We start from the raw sequence: 27992 nt of genomic DNA, 5'->3' as shown, positions 1-27992 counted from the left end.
GGCGCTAATGGGAAAGGCAGGACCAGTGAACAGGACGGGATGACCGGCACCAAGGGGTGGAGCGCGGACAGTGCTGCGTCCTCAGACACCCCTTCCACATTGTCAGCACAAGCCTCCTGAGGGAACAGAGTGAAAGGATGCCCAGTGCTACAGTAATGTTTATTTCATGCCGGAAATGAACTATGAACTCGTCACAACTAACCCTACTAAAGAGGCTGCCACTAGCTGAGCCCAGCCCAGGGCCCAGTGCCCACGCCGGGAAGTGCTGGGCCGCGCAGCCTGAGGTCTTTCTGACAGATGCCGGCCTCCCTTCAGATGGGGACCCGGACACAGGAGGCTGGGCCACAGCCGGAAGGGAACGCTTGGCAGTGAGGACTTCGGCTGGGTGCGGACTAAAGTGAGGGAAGGCAGGCCCAGGGCCTCCATACCCATGGGTGGGCAGGCAGCAGAGACACAGCGAGAGAGGGTGCTGTCTGGGCCCCACGCTCTGCTCTCTGAGATCGTGTGCTGTGTCAGACAATCTGCAAACCTGCCCAAGCTGGTCTTCAGGCATGAGGTCTGTTCAGAAATGGGTGGTGACTCCATGTGGCCATTTCTGGTTTGGGAACAGCCGTCACCCTATCTGTCCTGTCCACTGAGCTGGAACACAAAGGAGAGGGAATCGGTTACCTGGAAACACCTGGGTGGGCAAGCAGCTGTCAGGGCCCAGGCGCAAACCATCCCAGAACACAAAGCTTTCCTGTCTGTAGACACTGCCGTGAGCCAAGTTAACACTGCATACCACATGGAAATCTCTAAGACACACGCCAGGGACCACACATTTTGGGGCAAACCACATTAGGTTCTGAGCTGCACTCATCTGAACCAGCAGATACCCCTTCCCCAGCTACTTCAAGAATATAGAACAGTGCTGTTTTTCGAACTTTGATCCTCAGGGCGAAGATTCACAAATACAATAATCCTATATTACCCTGAGCTTCAAAACCTGAAATAGCTAATGCAAGTGCAAACCCGAGTTAACTCATGCGCAGTCCGCAACGTTTGGGCAAGAAAACACGAGCTAACTCGTGAGCGGTCAAAAATGTGTTATGATGATGCCAGCAGGGCCGGGCAAAATGGGGTGGCTAGACGGGGGGGCCTCACATAAGCCACCAATCAAGGTGTACTCTGGCCTTTCCTCTTGGACAGCAATTCTAAACCCCTAAAATCAGCCCAATTTATGCCAGCTGTGAAACTAGCAAATCCAACAGGGCAAATCTTACAGGACCAGATCCAGAACCACACAGGGGCTACCTGACTTAACCTTGCTGCCGATGGAGGAAGTCAGAGCCAACAGGCTCCCAGCGAGCTGCAGGCCACCTGAGCCAGGCACCACGGCCTCTGCTCCCCGTGCCCTGTGCGGGAGCACTAGGCAGATTCTCTGCTTCCCTAAAGTGACGGCAATGTGACCTGGGCTCGGTCTTTACTGCCCTCCATGTAAGGAAACGGTACCAGCCTACGTCTCGGCCTAAGAACCAGGCTGATCAAAAGGCCTGGAATGACAGTGACGGAGAAGCTGTGGAAACATAGGTGCAGCCTCGTCCTTGGCCTCGAATTCTCTGATCCAACTGGGTAGGAAGTGAGGCTGCAGCCAGAGTGGGGCTTCTGCCAGTGGAGGGAAGTCACAGCTGGAGGGTGGGGTTCCCAAGACATCTGCCTCAGGGCCACAGGAACCAGACCCACAAATCCTGGTGACTCTCCAGGAGTGTCCCCCTGCCTGCGGGGGCTGTCCTGAAACAGCTGGACTCCGGGTGCCCAGTGCCAGTTGGGCAAAGTCACCCCAGCAGGCACATGCTGAATCCCATGGGAAGCTGTTTTCTGAACCTGCACTTGTCTGGGGGTTCAAATCGAGAGCTCCCAGGCCCCGTGGCACGGTTTGTACGCTCAGCCTTGCCTGAGGGGCTCCACCCTACACAGGCATAGCCAACTCCCCTCTGAGTTCTTGTCCGTCATCTCAGAACCACACCTCGCCTGGAGCTGCTAGGTGCTGCTCTATTTCAGGCAACAAAAGGCACTTCAGACAGAAGGCCACAGGTGGCCAGGCGGCCAGACCTGTGCCCTGCCCCACACCTGTAAGCAGGCCCTCTGTCAGTGTCTTCGTCCCTACATGGAAGTAACAAGAATCACCACCCGATTCATGAGCACAGACACCCAGGTAGGCCTGCCCCAGGACTGACAGCCGGTATCAGTATCACTGTTCCTGTCTGTCAAATGGCTCCACCCCAGAGTACCCTGCTCAGCAGCCTGTACCTTCCCCGTCTCCCGCTGGACAAGGTCCTTCAGCTCCTCCGACCAGCCCAGCAGCTCCACCAGCCTTTCCACGCTGTCCACCAGGTCCCCCAGCTGCAGCACATCCCTGCTGCGAGGACGCCAGGACAAGGGCCCCACCGCTTCCTGGTTCATGAATACTCGGGGCACTGAGCTCCGCACGGCCTCAGACAGGCTGGCGAAAGGTTCCACCTGAAAAATCACCCAAACGTGAGGAGCGTGTCCAGCCTCCGGCCCCCTCAGGAGACCGGCAGTGCAACCCTGGAGAAGAAAAACCCACCACCCGAATTCACCTCCTCTCCTGCTGCTCCCTCACCCCCAGCAGTCCTGACTCCCACTCCCAGCTTCTGGGGCTGCCTGGCCAGGTGCATTGGGGCTCAATTCCAGCAATTATGAAGTCTTGCCTGTCCTCCCCACCCCCAGGCCACATCTGCTCCCAGCACCCTGGTACTCCAGGTCTCCTCGTCTGTCCTCGCTCCCTAGTGAGATCAGAGAAGCTTGTTTTCACTGAGGAGGGCTCGGAGCACCCTCAGGCCGGGTGCTGACCACCCCCACACCCTCCCTGTGTGCACCTCAGACAGGCCTGGCCGCTGGCTCTCAGTGGGGTGCTCGTTCAGGGGTCACAGTGGGAAATGGACAGGTTAGTAGATGGTACCGAGGCTGGCCTACTCTCGGGAAGGAAGGTGCTCAATTCTACCTTTCACTGAGATCATTTCAATTGGATTCAAGATTTAAGTGTAAACAAATCTTGAAGAAAGTTCTGTTTCTATGTAAAAGTCGGAAAGGACTTTTCAGGCATGACAACTGCAGTCAGGTGAGACGAAGGACACTAGCGACTTCTGACGTGACAGCATCACAGCAGGTCTGCGTAAATCCACACAGAAGCCGATTCTCACCTCTCACCATCCTGACCCTGCTGCACAAGTTCCATGAGGCAGACAGGTCATATCGCTCATCGATAAACCCATTTATAAATGTTCAATATGATTTCTGAATTTACATTTCTATAGAAGAAAACCCAATGAAAAGTGGGTGAGGCACAGACATGAGACCCACAGAGACGACACATCGTGGTCAGGGAGCGTGAACAGGGACTTCGTGATCTAGAGAAATCAAGTCTGTCACACGTGTTTATTTCACCCACGCACACTGCAGAGAGCTCGGAGGTGGCGAGGGAGCAGGTGAATGGCCGCCAAGCACTACCGGCACTGTATCAACAGTATGCCTACCTGGAAAGTAGGTTCCTGGTACTTACTACAGAACGTGCAAAAGGGCATGCGTGTGCATGTTCAGGACACTAATGTCAATACAGAAACTACATCTGTTTATTTTTGTTGACCGTCACTAGGAAGTCGCTCACATGAACCACGGTCCATGACCCGTCTCACAGGTCTCGGGGCTCAATGCGCTTCCACCTGAGAAGGCAGCACGGCTCTCGCGCCACAGGGGCCGCAGCTCTGCAAGGTCAGGGTGACCCCACGCCAGTGCGGCAGCCCGGCCACGCCCCACACCACAAAGACCAGCACCCCACAGCGGGCCCCAGAGCAGGGACAACACGCTGACGGTGACGGTGGACTGAAGTGCTGCTTCCTCTGCTCTGTGTCTTCACAGACTATGGATGTTTACAAGCAAACTCGTGATCCTTTTATATCCAGGGTAAAGGCTATTTTCATTTTCACTTAAAAAGTAAAGAGGGGACCTGGCCAGTTTTCTCAGTGGTTAGAGCATCAGCCCACAGACCAGAGAGTTGTGGGTTCGATTCCGGTCAAGGGTACATACCTTGGTTGCGATTCAGTCCCTGGCCCTGGTCGGGTCGTGCAGGAGGCAACCAGTCGATGTCTCTCTCGCATCGATGTTTCTCTCTCTCCCTCCTTCCCTCCCACCTCTATCTGAAGATAAATGGAAAAAGTATCCTCGGGTGAGGATTAAAAATTTTAAAACAGTGAAGAGGATTGGCAGCCCTGGTGCCCACACCATATCTGGCACAGTCAGGCTCAGACAAACACCTGACACCACGGCCCTGCCCTCTGCCTGCCCTGCCGGGCAGTGCCCCCATCCATGCCCAGCGTGGCAGCCCCCCGCTCCTTCGTCTGCTCCTTCCTGGACTCCACTCAGAGTCCACATGCCTGCCCCACACGCCTGCCCAGCAGCCCAGAACACTCCTCAGAGCCACGGGACTGAATCCCCAAACCCGAGCGCCAGGCTTCTCCCTCAGCACAGGGGCTCCATCCTGGCAGCTGCTCAGATCCCAGCCCTGGGGCCCATGGGAGCCACATGCCCCACCCTACTACACACACCCACTCCATCGCCCTGGGCCACCACCTGCTCCACGTTGGTCAAGGTCTGTCAGGACACCGCTCCCACAGGGACAAGAGGTCAGACTGTCGTCAAGATGCTGTCACCCGCTGCTGACTGGTCCCCACCTGGCAGACTGTACCATGTGCCACGCTCCCCTCCGCACAACCTGTGCACGACACTGTGCCCACAACGCACAGCAGCGAGCCACTGTGCCCAGGCACCGCCCTGACCCTGGGGACAAACCTGCAGAGAGGTCCCGAGGATGAGCAGCAGGTCTGCGGTGGGGAAGTCCACCACGTGCAGCAAGAACCTCTGCGGCAACGCCTCCCCGAAGAACACGACGTCAGGCTTCACAACGCCGGTGCAGACTGCACAGGAGGGGACCCTGTCCCCCATCACGGCAGCCTGGAAACACGCAGAAAACTCCCAGGAAAATGTCACAACCATAAAAGGCAAAGGCAAAACAACTTAATCAGTTTTCAAACAGTCACAGCAGCTGAGTAGCAGTTAATCTCCATGTGCATTGTGAACATGGCCTCACCGTGACCTTTTAACAACTCTGCTTCCGAGTCTCCAAAATGCGGAGGACTACACACTATGATTCCAACTCTGTGATGCTCTGGAAAGGAAGCTGAGGAGACAGCGAAGAATCGGATGGCCAGGGGCGAGGAGGGCAGGAACAGACCCACTGACCCTGGCCGGGTTTCTGGGGTGGAGTCTATGTCTATTAGTGGGTGGGGCTGCACACCCCGGGAGTGCACGCCAGGCCAGCGACTCGCTCCGACAGGGCAGTCCTACACTGCGTGACTTCCACCCCAGGAAAGCCAGAGGTCCTGTGCCACATCAGCGTTTCCAATTTCATCCCGGCTGCAGGAGCACACAGGTAGTGAGCGCTGCCTCCCTGCTCTGCTGTTTGCAGTGAAAAGTGAGAACAACCGAACTACTCTACCATTCCCTACAGTCACTGAACAGTGAGCAGACCTGTACTTACTGACAAGCTATCAAGCCCTGGCCAGTTTGGCTCAGCAGTTAGAGCGTTGGCCCATGGACAAATTCTGGTCCAGGTTCCATTCTGGTCAAGGACATTGTACCTCGGCTGTGGTTTGGTCCCCGGCCCTGGTCAGGGTCGTGCAGGAGGCAACTAATAGATATCTCTCTCTCTCTCTCTTATATATATGTATATATACACGTATACATATATACACACACACATATATATATACATATATATATATATATCTCCCTCCCACTCTGAAAATAAATGGAAAACTATCCTCAGGTAAGGACTTAAAAATAAGTAAATAAAAAAGATAGCCCTGGACGGTTTGGCTCAGCGGTTAGAGCAACGACCTGCAGTCCAGACAGACCCAGGTTCGGTTCCTGCTAAGGGCGCGTACCTCGGTTGCAGCTTGTCCCCGGCCCTGGTTGGGTTGTGCGGGTGGCAGCCACTCGATGTGTCCCTTTCACGTCGATGTTTCTCTCTCTCTCTCTCTTCCTTCCATTCTATCTGAATAAAAAATGGAAAAATGTCCTCGGGTGAGGATTAAAAAAAAAAAAGATATCCATGAAATTCTGCTCAGTAACGAAGTGAGTTGTGTTATTTTAACCTGCACTGTCCCCCACTAAACACACACTGGGACTGTGTGTGGGAGGAGGAACACGTATGCGCTTATATGCACATCTTTTTTCAAGGCATCAACATGATACACCACACAAGTGGCTGATGGGAGATTCAGCTTCCCTACATATTGCTCTACTGCCTTAATTTTTTTTTTTTTATCCTCACTGGAGAACATTTTTCATTTTTTTGCTCAGATAGAAGGGAGAGAGAGGAAGAGAGAGCGAGAGAAACATCGATGGGAAAGGTACACATTGAGTGGCTGCCACCCGCACGACCAACCAGGGCCGGGAACAAACTGCAACCGAGGTACACGCCCTAAGCGGAAACCGAACCCGGGTCTCTCTGGACCGCAGGCTGATGCTCTAACCGCTGAGCCAAACTGGCCAGGGCTACTGCCTTAATTTTTCATAAGCATGATTACATTTCTAATTTTAAAATAAAGAAAAACATTTTACACTATTACTATTCCGTCTTTATGACACAACGCCTGTAAGATACAAGCTGTCCATGTCGCCCCTAAGTGAGCACAGAAGGGAGAAACACCCGTGGGACAACGCACCCAGAAGTCCTCCATGGGGGAGGCTCTCCGGCAGACAGTGCAGGTGGCGGAGGCAAAGGACCCGTGAGCTTCGACCAGCTTGGAGCCAGGGATGCCTGACACTGGAAGTGGAACCAAGTGCTGTTGCCTCTGGAGTGTGTGGGGTGCACAGGCCCCAGAGCACAACTGCTGGGCTTGGGAGGCCCCAAGAGGAGGCCCCTTCTCTGTCACCGACAGGGACGCCCAACCAGAACCTGCAGAGGGGAGACTCCAGACAGAGCCAGTCACAGTGAAAACAGCACACACACATTCGATGTAAGTTCAGATCAAACTGCACCCAACACCTAGGAAAACACTCTACTCCACAGACACCACGTAAAGGTGAGAAAAGAACAAAGACAACACATTTCCAAACATTGTGGGAAAGCAGACAAGCGGGAACTCATGCTGGCCGTGAGTTCTGGAAGCTGTGGGTGCGCAGACATGGCCGCAGGAGCAGGAGACTCCTGCTGTCCTGGGTTCGTCCTGACTCCACACATGAAGGCCCTCGGCGGCCAGGCACCCTGCCTTCTCGCAGACCTGCCCTGCGCGTCCTCGGGAGCAGACACAGTCCCCAGGGGTGTCCGCTGCTGGACAACCCTGCCAGCATGAAAACATTCCTGGACTCAAATGATGCCTTTCTTCAAACTACAGACACGTGTAGCCTGGCTCAGGTGGCTGAGTCGAGGTCAGCGCCTGCCAGCATCTGCAGGGAGGGACGGGCCCAGCGCGTGCTCCACTCAGTCGCACGGCCGCGCTCAGCTCCACGTGGGGTCACTGCTTGTGGCCACTGTGTAGACACAGCCAAGAAACTCCGTCACACACAGTCTGATAAGAGTAAGGAATTATTTGTGTGACAAAAGCACAGCTATGTTGTAAAAGTCTCTGTCTTACAGAGACAGCCACGGTGGATTCAATTGGTACCATGAGGAGTCTGCTTCAGAATCAGCTGGAGGGGAGAGAAGGGAGGAGAGCACGGATGAGGACAGGACGCGGGGGATCACTCCATTCTCCTCTTTGCCTCCATGTGCTAGAAAAACTCATCATAACATTTTTAAAAAGTCATCACATCAGATGAGCAAAACTAGAAGCTCCTCATGTCAACTTCGGTTCTACCAGACCAGCAGGTACTCTAGCAAACAGGCGCCGTGAGGTCCCAGCAGTGACCCTCCCAGAGGGCGCTGGCGTCAGGGCGGAAGGCAGTGTGAGCAGACAGCGAGCGCTATCCCAGGGTGAGGGATGCTGGGAGGCCGGCTTACCTCGCTCCAGCCCGTCGATGTTCTGTGTGTAGAGGCGCAGGAGCAGCCCCTTGTCGTGGAGCAGCCGAAGGAAATAGTGGATGATGTTGGGTCTGTAGTTCCCAGGGTACATCTCTTTGGCCCACGTGCAGAAGGGCCTGGGGTTATGAAGAAAAAATGAGAGTTCGAAAATGGCCTCGGGGTACGGGACATCAGCGTGCTGGAAGCTACTGTAGAAGCCAGTCCCTGGAGACCTGCAAAGAGAAGCCAGAGCCATCAGGAGAGCTGGGGGGGAAGCAGCCAGGGTGGGAGGGGGTGCATGGGCTCGGTGGGGCACCTGAAGTCCGGGATGCCACTGGGAGTGCTGATGCCAGCCCCCACCATGACCACCACCCTCTGGCAGGCCCTGGCTTGAATCAGCTCAGCGATGTCCTGCAGAAAGAGCTTCTCCTTCTCACTGCTGCCTCCACTTCCAAAGATACTCGAGACGCCAGCAGAAAAAGGTACAGGCGTCCTTCTACCTGCAATGCTGTCAGAAAAAGGGGCGTGGCCAGGGAATTGCCAAGCAAGTCCAGGCAGGTGGTCGAGAGCAAGCCATCCACCTTCCCCCACCGCACCACTGAGATGACCACGCACATCCCTCCTGTTCCCCAGTGACCACCTTTCCCATCATGAATGAACATTGGGCTCAAAGAGAAAGCTGTTTCTACTCAGAAATCAAGACTTATTTGGGGGAAGAACAGCTCATAATAATGGAAACTGTGGGAATGAGGAAAGCACCATTTCCAACCCCTATGACCACAGGCCAGTGCTGACAGGGCCGGCTCCAAACCAGGAGCACTCCTTTGTGGGCTGCAGGCTCACTCTGCAGAGCCATCCACACTAGCACACCTGGGATGTGACAAATATGAAGTAACAGTTAAAGAAAGTCAATCTTCTCGCCTGGCCAGTGTGGCTCGGTTGCTGAGGGTCGACACAGCACCAAGAGGTCGCCAGTTCGATTCCCAGTCAGGGCACATGCCCAGGTTGTGGCCCCGTCCCCAGTGAGGGGTGTGCAGGAGGCGGCCAGTCGATGTTCTCTCTCATCGATGTTTCTATCTTTCTCTCCCTCTCCCTTCCTCTCTCTCTAAAAATTAACACAGAAAAAAGAATTTTAATAAGTAAGAAAGGTAAACTTCTCAGACTTTACACCAAATATCACCAGGACGAAAAGTGGGTTGAAGAGACCGTTGCAGGAAGAAACACCCCTGACAGGCAGGGGTCCAGGCTGCTGCTGACTCAGCACCCCACCCGCAGCCAGTTTGCAGGCTGCTCCCGTCACAGCCAAGCAAATCTGCGGCCCAGCCCAAGGGTTTCCCTCCCTCTGGAGGCCTGCCGGGCACTCACAATGAGACCCCCTGTTTGGGAGTGAGGCGGTCTAACACAGGAAAAAAGGCAAGACACACAATAAACAAGCCGCAGGCTGCAGTGAGGCCTCAGCAAAGCAACAGGAAGAAAACACAGCAAAGCAAGTGACAGGAAGCCTGAGGCGTGGGCCTGGCAAGGCCTTCGGAGTCGGTGACCTGCTCTGAGGGCCCTAGCTGGGCACATGACTGAGACCTCCTGCTATCATGCTGGCCCCGCCCGAGTTCAGGACTGCCAGCCTGCTGCTGGTTGCTTGGGGCTGGGGCTGGACATCCATGACTTCGGCACAGAGACCCCTCCACCCTGACAGGAAAAGAGGCAACAAATCATCAGGACAACCTTCCCCAGACAATGATGACTCCAAGATAAACACAGACATAAAGACAGGAAGCTGAGGATTCCCTGACCGCACTTGGGATCGGGAGAGAAAGAGACCCCTAAACGCACACCTCCAGACATGTGTCAGCACAATTCAGAGTTTACCTCCTAGGAGTATGACCCTAACTCCCTCTCCCATTTGCTGGTCTTCTGTGTTCTTTTGCTCCTTACAAAACCAACACTAAAATCTCTGCAAGACTGACCTGCTTTGTACATGGCTGCCAAGGGCTCCCTGCAGCTCTCTGCTCCCACAGGATCCCAACATCTTAGCACCACAGGTCCCACCCTAGGGACGACTCTCTCACACACTCCTTTCAGCCAAACAAGGGCTCTCAGATTCTCACCCGCCTACACCCAGCTCCCTCTCCACCTCTGTGTGTAGAGGCCAGCTCCACATGAAGCCACTGCTGAACCCAGTGGGAAGCCACTTCCCCTCCTCCGAAGGTGACAGTACTGGCGGCCTGCTCCCTCCAGGGCCACCCCTTCCCCTGGTGTAGTGACCCTGCAGGGCTGCCTCTCACTCCACTCTGGGTCAGTGATGGCAGTTCAGGGACTTGCTTGCCACTGAGTCCACACGCAGACTTCTGCGTTGTCACCTCTCCTGCCATACACAGCGTCATCTGGATTATCGAAAGACCAGACAGACCTCTGAAAGCTATATGAGAAAAAGGAAAATGACAGGGGACAGCTTAGGCGCAAGCCCGAGGGCACCAAAAGGAGTCAGGGCCCGAGCTTGCTGCCTGTCTTGTCTAGTCAAATACCAGGAGCCTCAGCAGTAACAGTCAAGCAAGGCAGAGAGACAAATTTTAGTCTGGCTTAAAAAGATCTATAGCTATCAACCTCCCAGCCAAGCAGATGCCACTCCCTCCTCCCATGCTCCCGCATGGGTGCCCATTCTGTCTGCCTGCAAGTCAATGGCACCTCCACAGGGGTTTTCTAATGAGAACCGGGTTAGATGGTCGGAAAGGAAAACAATGCTCTGGCTGCAACATGTACTGAGCTCTCCCTAAATGCAAATCACTGAGAACTACAGGAGGAATGAGAGGAAAGTCGTGACACTGTGACTTATACACACTTTGGTCTTCACCCACAATGGGCTCACAGCACCCCACACGTGGGATTAGGAGCATCTTTTGTTGCAATATTTGGTCTCTTATCCTCAGTTCCAGAGATCGATTCAGAACCATAAGGTGAAATGGGTGTCTTGTTATTCATAACAAGTCCCTTTCAACCACAACTGACTTAAGGTTAATGAGTGACTTTTGGAAATTCCCTAACGATGGGGGCTGATTGCCAGGGGAACCAACTATAATTAGAGGGTTGGAGCCTCCCTAAAAACACAAAAGGAGCCCTGGGCAGTTTGGCCCAGCGGTTAGAGCGTCGGCCTGCGGTCCAGAGAGACCCGGGTTCGGTTCCCACTAAGGGCACATACTTCGGTTGCGGTTTGTCCCCGGCCCTGGTTGGTCGTGCGGGTGGCAACCACTCGATGTGTCCCTTCACATCGATGTTTCTCACTCTCTCTCCCTTCCTCTCTCTCCCTCCCACTCTATCTGTACAAAAAATGGAAAAATATCCTCGGGTGAGGATAAAAAAAAAAAAAAAAAAAAAAAACACAAAAGGAGGGGGCTCAGAGAGCTTCCAAATTGGGGAACCAGAAAGCACCCACATGCCAGGCCCCAAGCCCCACTCACGGGACTGAAGTTCCTGCGTTGGGGACCTTCCAGACCTGGCCTCCTGTATCTCCTCACTTGCTTATTACTGTCCTTTAATAGTCTTTGTAATAAACCAGCCAGGCTGGTGTGGCTCAGTGGCTGAGCATCGACCCATGTACCAAGAGGTCCCCAGTTCGATTCCTGGTCAGGGCACATGCCCAAGTTGTGGGCCCAATTCCCAGTGGGGGGCATGTAGGAGGCAGCAAATCAATGTTCTCTCTCATCAGTGTTTTTCTCTCTCCCTTCCTCTCTCTCTAAAAAAAAAAATCAATAATATCCTTTGTAATAAACCAGACATCTAGTAAGTAAACTGGTTTCCCGAGTTCTGTGAACTGCTCTAGCAAAGTAATCAAAGCTGAGGAGGGGGTCATGGGAACCTCCAATTTATAGCCAGTTGGGCAGAAGCACAACTGACCACCTGGACTGGCATCTGAAGCTGGGGCAGTCTTGTGGGACTGAGCCCTTAACTGTGGGGTCTGGTGCTACCTCCAGGTCAATCATGTCAGAGCTGAGTCAAATTTGTGGGGTATCTGGTAACGGAGAACTGCTTGGTGCTACTGAAAACAGACATGTATCAGAGAAGTTGTTTCCATTGCGGAGTGCCCGATGAATGCAAGGTGTTACTCAGGGACCCCATGGGCACTGTTCGTGCGAAAACTACCTGGACAGAATTTTACCAAACGTCTAGACCACACTGAAGGTGTGTGACTTGGTCTCCATGGTACATGGAGTACGACCGGGTGTCCAGGGATCCTGAGGGGCAAGCACGCGTGCTGCCTGGGAAAGGGAGACAAAGGGCCAGTTCCCACCAGAGCCCAGATAAAACCCAGCGGGCAGAAATCCCACTGCGAAAGCCCTGCCAATGCGCTGCTCCTCTCAGGCCCCCTGTGCCTCGTGCAGGGACAGCCCAGGCCACCGCTCGGCCAGTCCCACCTCGGGCCTGCCGGTGCTGGGCTGGAACGCGCTGCAGGGAAGCAAGTGTCCGCCTAGCACCTGCTGGACCCTCGGCCGCGTGGGCACAGGAGGTCTCGGGGTTCTCGAAGAGGAAGACTGCGGTGTCAGTCCACCCAGCAGGTCACCAGTGTCCCTAGGAGCTGCGTAGGACAGCATCGAGCGACCGAGTCGTCCGACTCCGGGCATTTCGAGGAGCTCGCTGACAGCCAGGGCCTCGCGGTGTTTCCACTGCCCGGTGCCCGGCCCCAGACCCGCGGGCCGTCCCCAGACCGGGATTCCGAGACACGCGGGGGCTGTGCGGAGGCCGCCACGAACGCCTGCTGGGGGACCGCCTGCACCACCTTCCCGGGGTCACTGCCCAGGATCCCACCATGAGGGATGGAGCTAAACCGTGAGCCGCAGACGAGGCACTTCGCCGCGGCATTTTCTGGAATAACTGAGGACGGGAAACGACACCAGGGAACGTGTCCTCAGGGACTTGACGGGCCAGGCCAGGAAAGCGTTTGCGGCCGCGATCAGCCTCGGAGCCGCCCGCGCTACCGCGAGAAGAAACGAGAATTGAGCCGGGAGCACGGCGGCCAGTTCCGGTTCTCCCTGCGCCCCGCCCGCCTCGCCGGGCTCCGAGTCCCTTCCGTGCCTTCGTCCCGGCCACTGGCGACCACGCCAGCCCCGACGCGGCCATGTCCGCCCTGCTCCCCCTGCCCGGCCCCGCGGCTGCTACCCGGACGAACCGAGGCCGGCGAGCCCAGGCCCGCTCACCGCCCGGGCCCCAGAGCCTGAGAGCGCGAACAGCAGGCCAAACCCACTGCGCCATGCTCGCCATAGCCTGTTCGCGTCGACGTCCCCGCGCGTCACGTGCCCGCCCCGCGCGTCACGTGCCCGCCCCGCGCGTCACGTGCCCGCCCCGCGCGTCACGTGCCCGCCCCGCGCGTCACGTGCCCGCCCCGCGCGTCACGTGCCCGCCCCGCGCGTCACGTGCCCGCCCCGCGCGTCACGTGCCCGCCCCGCCCCGCGCGTCACGTGCCCGCCCACCGGGAGGTGCCGACGGGGCGGTCCCTGGTCTGCAGAGCTCCGCCCCGGGCACCACAGCCGGAGCTCGCGTGTCTCCCTCCCGCGCTCCCACGTTTTTCACTCGGGATGTTGGGGACGCTTTGCGAGCGCTTACCATGACCAGACATTACATTAACACGTAGTCCTCGGAAGACACTCCTGGGAAAGGACAGTTACCGCCCCCACGTGAGGTGCGAAACAGCCCGCCGACTCCAGGCGCCCGTACCCCTCAGCCCTTCGAGGGCTCGACCGTCCGCGCGGGAGATCGGGGCAAGCCAGGAGCCCAGACGCGCGGTTACCCTGACAACCAGGGGCGTCCCGGGCCGCGTACGGCGCTCCCGGCCTGCCCTGCGCGGCGCCGGAAGTGAGTGAGCACTTCCGGCGGCATCCCCGCGGCGCTGACTTCTCCGCGGTAGCTGGGCTCTGGCCTCTCTCGCCGTCATGAAGGACGTACCCGGCTTCCTGCAGCAGAGCCAGAGCTCCGGGCCCGGCCAGGCCGCCGTGTGGCACCGTCTGGAGGAGCTGTACACGAAGAAGTGAGCGGGGACGCGCGGACACAGCGGGATGGAGGCGGGAGGCGGGGGAAGGCCGGATGCGCTCGGACGGGACGGGGCGGAGGGCTGGCAGCCCCCGGGGACGAGGGTTTTGGGGTCACAGCCTTCCTGACCGAGGGACTGTGCTGAGGTTCCTGATTTCCCTTCCTCTGGTCTTAGCGGAGGGATCGGGGCTGGCCGGTGGTTTCAGCTCTGGGTCCCATTCCGACAAGCAAGCAGCCTCGTTTCGGGGCAGAGCCCGGGGTCCCGCCCTCGGCCTTGTCCGGGGACCGTGTGACAGCCGTCTCCCTGCGGTCTGGAGCGGAGAGAGCAGAGCCAGCGAAGTTTTCCTTTTCCGTGTTTTGTCCGCAGCTGCTTACACGCCGGGGTGCGACCACTTGTCCCCTCTCCCGTGGGCCTCGCGTTCCGCTGCATTTCGTCTTGGGCTTTGCGCCCCAGAGCGATTTCAGCGTGGGTCTGACTCTCGGGGCGGCTAAATGGCCAGTTCTTGAGCACCAACCTCTTTTTGAATGAATGGGAGCCTTTGCCTGCTCGGGGCTGGCGGTGCTCCGTGGGGGAATCGGCTCTTGTGATGGTGTGCGGGTGAAGTACCCCCGTTTAGCTCGTGCACATTACATAGCTCTTCCACGCGTGTTTAGCTGGTGTTCAGCTCTCTGCTGTCAGCAGCTTTTGAGAAAAGAATTCTTACCGTTTACCAAATAATTGTTTGTGTTGGGTAACCCTTTGTATTTCCCAAAGCATTTTATTTGCATTCTTAAACATTAGCTTTTGGTTTCAAACGTGCTGTGGTGTCGGAGGTTTTCTTACTCATTTTATTCTCCCATCATCCCATTCACAGATGAGGAATTGAGCCCAGTTTAAGCTCTTTTCCTGAGACACTCAGCTAATAAGGGGAAGAGCCAGGATTTCAACTTGAATGTGTGTGATTCCAAAGTTCTTCCCCGCTGAACCTCACAGTAACCCTCTGAGGTGGTCTGGAAAGCTGAGTCTCCAGAGGAGAGGTGATCTCAAGGGGTCATAACTGTGGGGTAGCACTGACTTATTGTTAGCATCTGCGTTACTTTAGCACCCTTCCTGGCCCACTGGAGACTGGCTACTGTTTGAGGGGACCGTCTGGGCTGACTGTGTCTGTGACTGGACATTACTTCATAGGTCTTAAGGGCCTTATGTTTTTCAGGTTGTGGCATCAGCTGACACTTCAGGTGCTTGACTTTGTGCAGGACCCGTGCTTTGCCCAAGGAGATGGTCTCATTAAGGTAAGTGATTTGTCATGCGAGGTCAGATTATATAAACACGCTCAAGGACTTTTTAAAATAATAGGTGGGATTTATTTATTTGTTTGTTTATTTATTTATTGGCACGTGCCCCTAGCGGGAACTGAACCCGGACTCTCTCGTCCGGAGGCCAATGCTCCAACTGCTGAGCCAAAACAGCCAGGGCAGGATTTGCAATAATACTGTGCTACACCCATTCAGCAGTCACTTAGTATCAGGTCCTGTTTTAAATGCTCCACACGCTTACTCTTCACAACAACACTGGGAGACAGGCACCGCTGTTACCTGGATTTGTACCGTAGAAGCGGAACCAAGAGATTGAGTAACTTGCCGTAGGTCACAGCTAATAAGTGACACACGTTCTATCTTCTAAAATCCCCGGCTAAAATGCTCTCTTATAGCATCCTCCTGTATCTTACTGTTCTCAGACTTTTTTTTAGTACTGTACTTTCGGAAACTGTTGCTAAAAAATTGGAAGTTCAAAACCAGTTGGGGGTGGGGTAGGATACAGAAGAGGATCACCATGGGATCTTTAAAATAGCTCGCACCTCCCCTCTCCCACCCCTCACCGACTCTGCTGGCCCAAACCTTTGTCCTGGCTCGTGTGGAAGGCAGAGCGGCTCCTGTGCTTTATGTGGGGCAGGGGGTTTGCAGAGGGAACGCTGCCTCTATGACAGCACTTTTAGAATGTCGTCAGCAGTTAAAAAACCCTGTCAGCTCCAGCCTTCCCAGGTCTCTGAGAAACCCATGAATCAGTTCACTGATAACTTCCTCTCTGACCCTTTCCTGACATCTTTCCCTTTGATGCTTTCTCTTGGACTCTGACTGAATCAGGAATTTGCACCTGCATGGACTGAGAGCCAGTCTGTTTGCCTCGGGTACATAACTTCATGTGTGCTCACAGTGACGCTTACACCTTGGCTGCACCTGAGCTCCTAAGGTTTTCCTGTGGTTCATACCCATCGGTTTGACATTTTACTACTCAGAGTAGATTGTAATCATCTGTAAGCCTGGAGATTTTGCTGGGCTCTGTGGAGAAATGCTAAATCAGATGTCTTAATATTTGTTCCTGAAGTTCCAAGTCACAGTGATGTGTAATTTATAATTGTTTGTTTTTATCCTATGCTTTCTTTTCTTTTAATCACTTATACACATAGCTAAATATTTCCTCAACCTGTAACATGACCTTTAAAGACTGTTGGGACCCAGCCCACATAACTTACAGATAGATCGTGTTCATGAACTTGCAGTCACCAGAAGTAATTTGGAGTTTCTAGATCTGTGGACTTCTGTTGTTTAGGTGCTTCTATAGATTATAATGGGCATCAGAAATGTGAAACAGTCTCTGTTAATGAGCAAGATATCTTTAACATAGTCCTTTGTAATGAGAAGACCTTTTAGCCCGGTGGGTGTGGCTCGGTTGAGCATTGTCCTGTGCATCAAGAGGTCACTGTTTTGATTCCCTGTCAGGGCACATGTCCAGGTTGCAGACTTGGCCCCCAGTGTGGGTCAAGCAGGAGGCAGCTGATCAGCGTTTCTATCTTTTCCTCCCTCTCCCTTCTTCCCTCTCTAAAATCAATGAAAACATATATATACACACACACACACATTTACTTGTGGGGTTTTTTTTATCTTTTTTAGGGCTTCTTATTTACATGGCTTTCTGCTGGGTAACAGATTGAAATATCTAACGGGCTGCTACAGGGACATTTTTGTTTTCTTTTTCCCCTAAGTTTTATCGATAGATAATTAACATATAACATTGTGTTAGTCTCAGGTGTATAACGTACTGATTTGGTGGGGTATAGATGGGAAAGGATCACCACAGTAAGTTTAGTTAATACCCATCACCTCACAGTTACATTTTTTTCCCTTGTGAAGGGAACTTCTGAGACCTACTTGCTCAGCAACTTTCAAGTATACAACATAGCACTGTTGACTGTAGTCACCACGCTGTATATCAATCCCCAGGACTTAGTTTATCTTATAAGTAGACATTTGTAACCTTTTTTTCCCCCAATTGATTTTTTGAGAGAGTTGAAGGGGGGTGCGGGGAGAAACATTGATGTGAGAGAGACATTTTGGTCGCCTCCTGCACATATCCTGACCAGGGCTGGGGATTGAACAGGCAACCCTTATACGTGCCCTTGGCCAGGAATCGAACCCACAACCCTTCTGTCTTCAGGCCGATGCTCTATCAACTGAGCCGAACCAGCCAGGGTGGAAGTTTGTATTATTTAACCCCCTTTACCCATTTCACATCCACTGTCCCCCACTTCTGGCAACTGCCATTGTGTTATCTGTGTCTGAGCAACTGGGATCATGTTGTATTTGTCGTTCTCTGTCTGGCTTATTTCACTCAGCATAATGTTCTCCAGATCCATCCTTGTTGCAAATGGCAGGGTTTTATTTTGTACGGCTCTGTGTGTGTGTGTGTGTGCCCGCGCACATTATGTTTCCTTTCACATTTTTCTTTCTGTCTTCATATCCCAGAGGAACCTCTGACTCTCCTTATCCCACCTTGACCTTGTCCAGAGATTCCTTCTCCCTATTTTGCCAGGTTAACCAGACATAAGCTCAGAGGTCATATTCAACTCCCCTTCTCTGTGACCTGCCCATAGAGTCTGGCTCAGCTGACCAGCAAGCCTCTCAGACTGCTTGTCTGTCCTCACTGCCATGGCTCCCTCAGCCTTTCCCCTTGCTGTTCTCTCTGCCCCACTCAGAACAGGGGTGTGATCATGTGTGTCAGAGGCCCAGCCCCCCCCTGCTTGCCACTCGCTCTCTGTCGCTCAGAAATCCTCCTGAAACACGGTGCGGGTTTCTGTCAGTGCTGTCGCACGCTTGTTCCTGTCTGGGGTGTTCTCCCAGCCGCCCTTCTCCACACCAGATTTGTCACCTCCTTGCTCTTCATTCCTTTGAATTTGTCACCATTTCTGGACTAACCTTTGAAACCACTCCCTTTGGCTGCTGCACCTGTCTTTGACCCCTGCTCTTCAGTCTCAGAGATGCCATTTATTGGTTCACAGATCTCCACCAGGCGGGACACCAGCCGAGCTGAGAGAGTGCCCAAGTGTCTGCTGAGTGCTGAGGGGTCTGGTGATGGGATGTAATTAGCCTGCAGTCTTTTACATTTGTTAGGTTGCTAAACCTTTCACACCAATGGTCTCTTTCTTTACTCACAGTACTTTGGAGGGGGGACGTCAGAATTGGTCTTCAGGAGAGTCTTACAGGGCAGGTTCTAATTCCCAGAGCTAGAAAAATCCAGCTTTCTTTCATGGTCCATTGGTGATCATTTATGTGACCCTAATAAGCCCAGATATGGGTCTTCTATCAAATACGTACGGGTTCAGCAAACATTCCTGCGGTGCCCGCTGGGCGGTGGGCATTGTGGTGGTGTCCAGTCTGGATTCTGCAGAATGGAAGACGCTCTGTGACTTCTCTCCATGTTTGGCTCCACAGCTTTATGAAAATTTCATCAGTGACTTTGAGCACAGGTAAAGCTCCTCTTCTGTTTTTCACCTTGAAAGTGGAAGCATGGATGCTCGCTGACACTCAGGGGCTGGTGGTTTTGTTTCAGGGTGAACCCTCTGTCCCTGGTAGAGATCATCCTTCATGTGGTCAGGCAGATGACAGGTGAGTCTCGTTCGTTGCTTAAAGGAGTGGATCCAGGTGGTAATTAAAATCATTTTGAAATATAACTTAATTGAACTTCTGTACTTTAATAGAAAAAAGCAGATTCTAAGTTACATTTTTATCATGTCTTACGATCTGAACCTCAGGATTATCCCACCTAGAAGTGTCCTGGTTTGCAGAAACCAGTCTGTAAAGATGCTCTGTTGGTGGTCCTTCTGACCTTGCTCTGCTCTGTTCCAGACCCTAATGTGGCTCTAAGCTTTCTGGAGAAGACTCGGGAGAAGGTAAGTGTGAAGTAGGCTAGGCCTTCTGAGAGATGGGACCTGTGTGTGCTCACTGTCTGCTGCTCCGGAGGCCAGGGTCCACCCGTGCGAGCCACATGGTGCAGGGCCTTGCTGTGTGCCCACTGCCCGCTTCTGAGGTGCCCTTGTTTCCGACATCCGTAGGTGAAAAGTAGCGACGAGGCGGTGATCCTGTGTAAAACTGCAATTGGAGCCCTCAAATTAAACATTGGGGACCTACAAGTTACAAAGGTGAGATGGCCATAATACCCGCTTATCTTTGGCTTAAAAATGGTTTAAAACTATAGGAGAAGAAAATCCTGGTTTCTTTCCTCTTTTAGCTCTTTATTTTTAAATAATTTTAAGTTACAAAAAAATGGCAAAAAAATAGCCCAAAGAACTGTCCTGCACCCTTACCTCAGATCACCATTGCTAACATCCACCTCTTCGCCCGTCTTTCTCTGTGTGAGTGTGTGTGGTTTCTGCCCCAAACCATGTAGGGGTCGGTTCCTGGTGTGCTGCCCTCACCCGCAGATGTAGGGCCGCAGCGGCTCTGCGACACGGGGCTCAGCCTGCGCCAGGCAGCCTGTGGGTCCTTGTTGACCAGGCTCAGCCACGCAGGCAGGTCACCTGCTGCACCCCCCCATCTGCATCCTGCTCATTGCCGAAGGGGCCTGTCTCGTCTTGTTTTGCTTCTAGTGTAATATGGAGGACAGGTGTGGATACAGGTATCAGGAAGACCCACTTAGTTGGTCAGTTCACCTTGTTTAACCATAGACTACATGTGTTTCCTATTTTTTGTAACTAATATTGAAGGAAATATTGAGGGTAAGTGTTCATTTTTCGTGTTTTTTGTGTTTTTTATTTGTACTTCCCAGTTTCAGCCCACATGCATACTTACCACCTTTTGCTTTGAGATGTCTGGGACAGGCCCAAACCTGTAAAGCACCATGAAAAATGCTGTGCTGGCAGCCATGTGCAGGGCACAGCAGCTGGGCGGCGGGGCCCTGTTCATGCTCGGCGCGTCCACATCCTCACGCCACTGCATGGGGACACGCGCCTTCTCGTGACTGCAGTGCTGTTTCACCTCACCTGGCTGTGTGTCAGGTGTGGGGTCGTCACTGATACGTGTGACCGGCTACTTTTTCTTGTTGCACACCATCTCGCTGTACAAACACTTCACGGAGTCCGTGTCAGAGCGGTTCAGGTTGCTGTTGCTGTTACACACAGTGCTGTTGTCAGCATTTCTCTGCCTGGCTCCTTGTGTGCATGGGCAGCCTCGCCAAGGCATGTGCCTGGAGGTGAGACGACAGGTGTGTGGTGGATGCTGTCCCCCTGGCCAGGCAGCGCCTAGTATTTTCAGCGCTGGTCATCTCGGACTGTTCAGTTCTTGTCGATCTAGTGGAGGCAGAATGGTACCTCGTTTGGATCTAGTTTGTGTTACTTGATCACTGGTGGTTTATTGACCTTCCCACGTCTCCACTTGTGTAAATTGCCTGTTAATATATTTCCTTTTGCCTGTTTCCTGTGTTGCTCGTGTCCTGTTGACTCTTAGAGTCACTCTGTGGCCATGTCCCCTGCAGGTTACGTGTGCTACAACTTGCCTTTTCTTCTGTTCTTTGTGTTTTGGAGGAACTGAGGTTTTCTGTTCTAATGTGTCCGAATTTTGGTGCTTTTCATCTTGTCACATATTACTCCACTGTGTCGTAAGGTAGAAAGGCAATCTTGCTTCCTGTGTGCAGGAAACAATCGAAGATGTCGAAGAAATGCTCAACAACCTCCCTGGTGTGACATCGGTTCACAGTCGTTTCTACGATCTCTCCAGTAAATACTACCAAACGATCGGCAACCATGCGTCCTACTACAAAGACGCTCTGCGATTTCTTGGCTGTGTCGACATCAAGGACCTGCCAGGTAACACCGGTGTTCATCGTGTCCCATGAGGGCTTGCTCTGCAGATGCAACAGCTGCGGGGCCAGAGGCAGCCGCTCTCAGAAGGTCCTCAGGTGTACTCATCCCCTCTGAGAGGGAAGGGTGGTCTGAGCTTTGTTTCCACATTGTATTTGTCTTTGGTGTTAAAGGTGAAAATGAGGCTGGCTACTCCTTCTCCCGGTCTTTCCTGCTATCCACGTCACAGGCCTTTGTGACAGATACAGCGCTGTTAGTACCTGGATCTCTGTCCTGCCCCTGGACTCTTGTTCTGAACTGAAATGCTAGACTAGGAGAATAAATGACAGAAAACTTTCAAGGATTTGAGGGAGGAAAGAAAAGTGACCGTTGAGTTTTGGGAGAAGCACAGTGAATGTGTGTTTAGAAAGACAGTCTCATCGGTTCCCTCAGCTGCTGTCGAAGCTAATGGGACAGTGACTCCTGAAAGTGTTAGTGCAGCTTAATTGCTGCATCTCAAGAAAAACGGTGGGAAAAGCAATGAATGTGGTCAAGAGCATAAGGGACTTGCTGAGCGGGGACAGAAAGTAGGTGGGTTCTAGTCTGAAAAGAGGCCACGTGAGATAAGTAAGGGACATGGTTTCCCTCCGAGGCGGGGACGTAAGGAGCACAGAGCTCCAGGAAGCACACAGGCGGGAAACATCGATGGAGTCACGTGGATTTAGGCAAGAAGTAAGCAAACGAGAGTGCTCCCCGCAGGCCTGCACAGCGGGCCCACATGCAGTCTGCATCAGCCCAGTGCTGTCAGAGAGGTGCTGCGGTCGGCGCTGTCCTGTAGCCACCCCGGACGTGGTTTCCGTGCTCTTTCATGTGGAGTTTGTAAAGCTGAACCAGACCGCTCATAACTGGTGTGTGACGAGGGGTGTTGTTCTAGTGCCGGAGCAGCAGGAGAGAGCGTTCACGCTGGGACTGGCAGGACTGCTGGGCGAAGGAGTGTTTAACTTCGGAGAACTCGTAAGTGGGCCCTGGCACAGACTCTTCATCGAGGGGCACAGTACTTTGCCGGCTGACCGTCTCTGTCCCTGCAGCTCATGCACCCCGTGCTGGAGTCACTGAGGGGCACTGACCGGCAGTGGCTGATTGACACCCTGTATGCCTTCAACAGCGGCAACGTCGAGAGGTTCCAGACTCTGAAGGCCGCCTGGGGCCAGCAGGTCAGTGCAGGCAGGGTGGTGGATTGCCCACCTGCTCATGGCTCTGTCATCCGTGTGTCTGTGCGTTTACTTAGCAAATGTGTTCTGAGCACCTTCCTCCTCCACCAGGCGCTGGGGGAGGAGACTGAGACAGGCAGCCTTGCCGTCGCCGCGGAGGAGGCTAAGTGGTCCTGGGCCACAGACTAGCTCTGCGCCACAGACAGTGCTGGGTGGGGGGTTACAACAAGTACGTGACCTTCCGTGTGCGCAGAAATCAGCCGGGTGAGGGCGTGGGGTGAGCCTCAGGGAAAGGACGAGGAAGCCTTGAGGTCGCTAGAAAAGGCCCTCGGGCAGGAAGGAGCCTTTGGGAGCGGGGAGCCCGGGAGAAGGGGTGCTTAATAGGGACTGGAACTTTGACTATTCTTTTCCAGTGAAATTGTGCAATTTTTTTTTTACTTTATTGATTTGAGATAGAGAAACATCAGTGTGTTCCACTTTTTCATGCATTCATGGGTTGCTTGTATGTGCCCTGGCCAGGGATCAAACCTGCAGCCTTTGCATATCGAGATGATGCTCTAACCAACTGAGCTATTGTGCCAGGGCATGTGTTACTGTTTTTTGTCCTTTTCTGAAACTTGCAGTTTTCTGAAAGTTCACAGAAACTTACAGAATTCACACATAATGAAGCAGAATAGGTAAAAATGGACTGTGACGAGTCAGAAACCAGATTCAGCCAAACCTAACTGTAGTCTCTGTAGATGCTGTTAGTATCTTGAGGAAAACTAAACACAGAAACTAAAGAGAACTTCCAGGGTGCAGGCCAGTGGGGTTGGCCCGACCCCAAGTGCCCACTGTGGAGACGTGGCCCTTCACACAGAGCCCAGCCTGCCCAGTGCCCGCAGAGAAGACCCTGTTAGGCTGCTGCTCGGTTGGAGTCACAAAACCCATTGTCTGGGGTTGGTGCTGAGCTCAGCAAATAACCTTTGTCCACCTGCAAGGAGACTGTGCTGGCCTGGCTCTGTGATGGGGCTGTTTCCACGGTGAATCAACCACTAGCGAGTCACTTCCAAGCGAGTCTCTGGAACTTAGGGGTGTCCCTCAGAGGCCCCAGGTGCACCTGCTCGGGCACAGCGCGTCCTTGTGCCAGAGTCGACCTGAGCCGCCTCCTGTGCCTGCCCCCGCTGTCTGAGACACAGGCACAGCTCTTCCTTGTGAATTCCATGTCTTGGAAAATTGCCGTTCAGCTGGGCGCTGTTGTGATGGTTTCCTAGGGAAGTGAAGGTCAAGTGAGCTGAAGCCGATCGGGAGCCTCGTGGCCTACGGGGTCAGCGTTGGGCTGCGGCTTCTTCTTGTTCCATCTGCTGGTGAGGTAACTGCTGACTCTCTTCCTCACAGCCTGATCTAGCCGCCAACGAAGCTCAGCTCCTGAGGAAGATCCAGCTGCTGTGCCTCATGGAGGTGAGCAGGCAGCAAGCCCTTGTGCTGTGAGACCTGCGAGTGTCTGTGGTTCCTGCAGACTTAAGCCTCTCGGTGCAGCCAAAGCTGGTCGATCAGCTGAAACAAGTGATGGGCCCCCCCACCCGCCCTCCCGCTCCACCACCTGCTTTTCTAAATTGGTGTTTGGGTCTTGGTGTCCCCGGCCCTCCCTCGGAGAGGCCCAGCCAGACCAGCAGAGCCCAAGCAGCTGCCACACCACTGCCCTTGCCGTTCCTCGTCTGCGCGCCCGCCTGTCTTCCCACTAGGGTCTGAGCTTTCTGAGAAAAGGGCCTTGTGTTTCTGGTTCAGCACGGTGTCCCCAGCTCCCAGTGCTTGCTCGGGAAGTGAGCGGTGGCCGTTGTAGAAGCCGCTGTGCAGCCGTTGTATCTTCTTGCATGAGCACCAAAAGCTTGTTCTTAATGAGACACGTGACTCGTATTAAGAAAATGTTGATATAGGGGTGCTCATGTCTGTATTTCACATCAAATATTGGTAAAAATATCTTTATCAATGAGTTCTCTGAAAATTTTTATTTGGAAAAATAGTTAATAAATAAATTTTTTTTTCAGATGACTTTCACACGACCTGCCAATCACAGACAACTTACTTTTGAAGAAATTGCCAAAAGTTCTAAGATCAGTGTGAACGAGGTACAGAGCTTGAACTCGGATGTACCCGAGGGGCCGGGCTGCTGGTGGGAGCCCACTGCTCCCTAACTCAGACCACACAAGGAAATGGCGTCTTCCCCTCGCGTTCCGAGGGTGGTGCCCGGGGCACAGGCTGGCACCGAGGCTCACCAGCCCTCTCTGCACAGGTGGAGCTGCTGGTGATGAAGGCGCTCTCGGTGGGGCTGGTGAAGGGCAGCATCGATGAGGTGGACAGGCGGGTCCACATGACCTGGGTGCAGCCTCGAGTGCTGGATTTGCAGCAGGTGATGGGACGGGAGCCAAGTATGAGAGGGCAGTCTCGGGAGGGAGTGGCTGCTGTGGGGCCTGAGGGCTTTCCAAAGAGAATGTAATGCCACCTGGGGCTTGAGCCCTGCATTTAAGCGTGATTACAGGCCTGCTGCTCATGCTGGTGGTGCCTTGTAATCCTGAAATTGGTGCTCTGATCAAGGTACATTCCTGTTTGTGTGATTTGAGCTTAAATCCATCTTGTTCACATTTGCTAGAAGTTTTATCCTGTGGATTTCCTCTGTTCTTGCCCGTTTGCTTTCATGCCAGTTTCTGATAAGGGTCTTGTGGTAAGAACGACTGGGACAGGGCCATGTCCTGTACCCCACCCCCAGCTCGGGTGTCCTGCTCGTTAGTGCTGCCATGAGGGTGTCCTGACACTGTGTTCCTGCTTTGCCCTCAGATCAAGGGGATGAAGGACCGCCTGGAGTTTTGGTGCACCGATGTCAAGAGCATGGAGATGCTGGTGGAGCACCAGGCCCACGACATCCTCACCTAGCTGCCCCCCGGGACGGGAGTGGGGACTGTCCTCCCTGTGAGCCAGCACCGTCACTGCTGGGTGCCTCCCGCACGCGTGATGACGAGGCGGGCAAGGAAAGGGCCGGCCTGAGTGTGGGGCACCCGCTGCAGGCTGATCTCCACTCCCTCACCCTCCCAGCCACGTGTGAGCCCCTTCCCGTAATAAAGGCCTTCGCTTTGTCCTCGGGTTGTTTCCTTTGGCTCAGCTGCCAGGTCCGGCCTGTGCCTGAGAGACGACAGGCAGGAGATGTAGCTGGGGGGGGGGGCTGCAGGGGTGTGGCCTTGGCACCTCGCCTCTGCTGAGGAAGAGCATTCCTGAACACAGGGTCTGGGGTAGGGACATGTCCCTTCTGACGGGCATGTGCCCCCTTGCCACGGAGCCAGCGGGGTGTGGCCCCCTCTGGGGGCGCTGTGCACGCATGAGTCACCAAGCAAGCGTTAGTTGGGGAAGGAGTTTAATGTGGCCTTTCTCCGGGGCCCAGCGCTGTCACTGCCGGGCCTTCACCTCGAGGCGCTTCTCTTGTAGCTCTCCAGGTGGGACAGGACCCATCCCGCAGGGACCAGGAAGCTGATGAACGTCACCACAAGCCCAGCAGCCTGCTCCTGTGGAGGGCAGCACACATGAGTCCACTAGGCCCACGGGTCACCCGAGTGCTGGGGAGGCTGTCTGCCTGCTGCTGCTGGGTCCCAACAGCAGCCAGGAGAGCTGCACAGACCCCACTGCCTGGTGCTGCCCGGCCCCTCCACCTTGAACTCCTTCCCAGGGCACAGAGCTTGTCAGGCGTCTGCGGGCGGCCAACAGCTGAGGCACTAAGTTGCTTGCAAATAAGTACAGGGCCTTTGTCCAAGTGGTGGGCCTGCGCCCAAGCCCGGGGCGGGGGGGCGCTCCCTGGCTGTGTGCAGGCCTCTGGCCCACCCGGAGCCCTGTGTTCTCAGTGGTGGACTTTCTGGGAAGCAGCTGCATTTCTCCTTCACCCCGTTTCCTCCTGAAACAGCCTGGCCCAGGTGCCCTCTCCTGTTCCCCAAAGCAGATGCCAAATGGGACACTCATTCCTTTGACTTCAAGTCCCAAGGTTTAGCAGCATCCTTGGCCTTGAACAGGGACCTTAGGCTGGGCTCAGATCTTAGCTTCATGTAACCACATGACCTTGGGCAGATGACCTAGTGTAGACCTTGGTTGTTTATGCTTTAAATACATGCCTTCTGGGGGCCCAAGGGTAACAGGTTCGTGTTCCCCTTTGCTCTCGGCCCTCAGAGCAGCCCACCTTCCCCTTTAAGGGGTACAACACTGCAGGACAGCGACCACCCTCCCTGCTCAGCCCTCAGCACTCTGCAGGCTGCTGGAGACCCTGCCTGCAGGCCATGGCCACAGACACCCATCCTGGAGGTGGACATTGTCCTAACCGTGGGACAGACCCAGCACCAGGTCACCTCTGGAAGCTTCGGGCCTGAGAGGACAACCTCTCTCCCCTTTGCCAGCTTGGCTTTCTGTGACCCACCTCGTCCGGAGGACGTCTCAGGGACTGCCCACCCTCCCCAGGGCCTTACCGAGGGAGAAGTGGGTGTTTTGGCTGGCTTGGCAGAGATGTGCGCCTTGGGGACCACGCTGCCCTTCAGGGGGACTTGCAGCAGCCTGATGGCAGGGCCTAACCTCATGGTTGCTGGGCCGAGCTCCGAGTCCAGTGAGTTCTGTGTCTGCTTGCTGTGTCCTCTGCTCGCTCAGGCGTTGGGCTTTTAATAGCTCGAGAGGAGGCCACAGCTGCCCCTCCTGTCACAGGGCTTGGCAGAAAGGACACCTGCTTGGAACTGGAGCCAGCACGGACCACAGCCTCGGGCGCTGTCCCCCTGCTGTGGCTCCGGAGGGCTTCTCGGCCCCTTGCAGAGGGGGCAGGCTTGGCCTCCCCCGAAAGGACTCACTTGGAAGAAGAGGGACTTGGCTCGGAAGCAGGACCAGGGGAATCAAGGCTGAGAACGCTGGCGAGGAAGGCGCGTGATTTGAGTGTCAGCCGGCAGGGCCACGGATGGCCGCTCACATTCTCTAACTGGCATTGCTGTCTGAGCTGCCTAGCCTTCTCTTCCTGGGCCTGGGGAGCAGCGGAGGATTCCCAGCGCCCTGCTGCCCCTGGGCACGTCGCGTGCGTGGTGCAGGAGCTGGCGGACTGCTGACCTGGGCAACCCCTACCTCAGGCACCCAGTGCAGGAGCTGGGTCGGGCTCCCGCCTCCTGCCTCTCCTCTTCCGCGGAGAAGTTGCTCGTTTCTCCCCATGGCGAACAGTCACCAGGAAACATGTTCCTGCTCCTGGAAGACTGCCATACCTTCTCTGCAGACCCCCTTGCCACCCCCAGTCCTGGGGGGGCGGGGGGCAGTGGGCCTCTGTTCCCAGACCCCCTGCCAGACGCCAAGCTGCTGTTTCCTTGTTGCTGGGTGCTGAGCACTGGTTTCCCTCCCACCCGGTCGACTGTGTGGCCTCTGACAGCTCCCCACCCTCTGCAGACCTCATCCAGCCTTGGCCCCAGCTGCGCCTGTCCACCACCAGGGTGCACGGATGCCAGCCCTAAACCCACCTGTGCTCGAGCCCCCAGGCCCTGTGACCTGTCCCCTATCCTCAGGCCAAGTGTCTCATCCATCTGGCGCTCACTCACATCCGGTCCCTCACCCTGACACCCGCTGACTGGACTCCCC

The 27992-nt window shown here is 54.6% G+C and overlaps 2 protein-coding genes across 6 annotated transcripts; one reads left to right on the top strand and one right to left on the bottom strand.

Annotated features, from left to right (window-relative positions):
* Positions 1-82: 82 nt before the first annotated feature.
* Positions 83-13876, bottom strand: SIRT3 (sirtuin 3). Of its 5 annotated transcripts, XM_036281024.1 has the most exons (7): positions 13221-13316; positions 8379-8570; positions 8063-8295; positions 6786-6886; positions 4849-5010; positions 2290-2499; positions 122-639 (listed from the first exon to the last, which is right to left on the bottom strand). In XM_036281024.1, the coding sequence occupies exons 1-7, from the start codon at positions 13310-13312 to the stop codon at positions 619-621; spliced, it is 1011 nt and encodes a 336-aa protein (XP_036136917.1). In that variant the 5' UTR covers positions 13313-13316; the 3' UTR covers positions 122-618. The 5 variants fall into 5 exon arrangements, with proteins under 5 accessions (XP_036136919.1, XP_036136921.1, XP_036136920.1 ...); XM_036281027.1 differs by lacking the exons at positions 8379-8570; positions 13221-13316 and adding an exon at positions 13655-13876 and having other exon boundaries at positions 84-639; positions 8063-8199; XM_036281025.1 differs by lacking the exon at positions 6786-6886 and having other exon boundaries at positions 4849-5048; positions 13221-13311.
* A 19-nt stretch (positions 13877-13895) lies between these two features.
* Positions 13896-25491, top strand: PSMD13 (proteasome 26S subunit, non-ATPase 13). The gene is made up of 13 exons (XM_036281023.1): positions 13896-14075; positions 15271-15349; positions 18827-18861; positions 18945-19000; positions 19241-19284; positions 19447-19533; positions 21024-21195; positions 22103-22182; positions 22257-22382; positions 23757-23819; positions 24407-24487; positions 24652-24768; positions 25194-25491. The coding sequence occupies exons 1-13, from the start codon at positions 13981-13983 to the stop codon at positions 25287-25289; spliced, it is 1131 nt and encodes a 376-aa protein (XP_036136916.1). The 5' UTR covers positions 13896-13980; the 3' UTR covers positions 25290-25491.
* Positions 25492-27992: the final 2501 nt, after the last annotated feature.

This window comes from Molossus molossus, unplaced genomic scaffold (assembly GCF_014108415.1).
Source record: "Molossus molossus isolate mMolMol1 unplaced genomic scaffold, mMolMol1.p scaffold_m16_p_31, whole genome shotgun sequence".
Classification (NCBI taxonomy): domain Eukaryota; kingdom Metazoa; phylum Chordata; class Mammalia; order Chiroptera; family Molossidae; genus Molossus; species Molossus molossus.
Note: the sequence above shows the minus strand (reverse complement) of the source record. Positions and strands in the feature narration are given on the sequence as shown.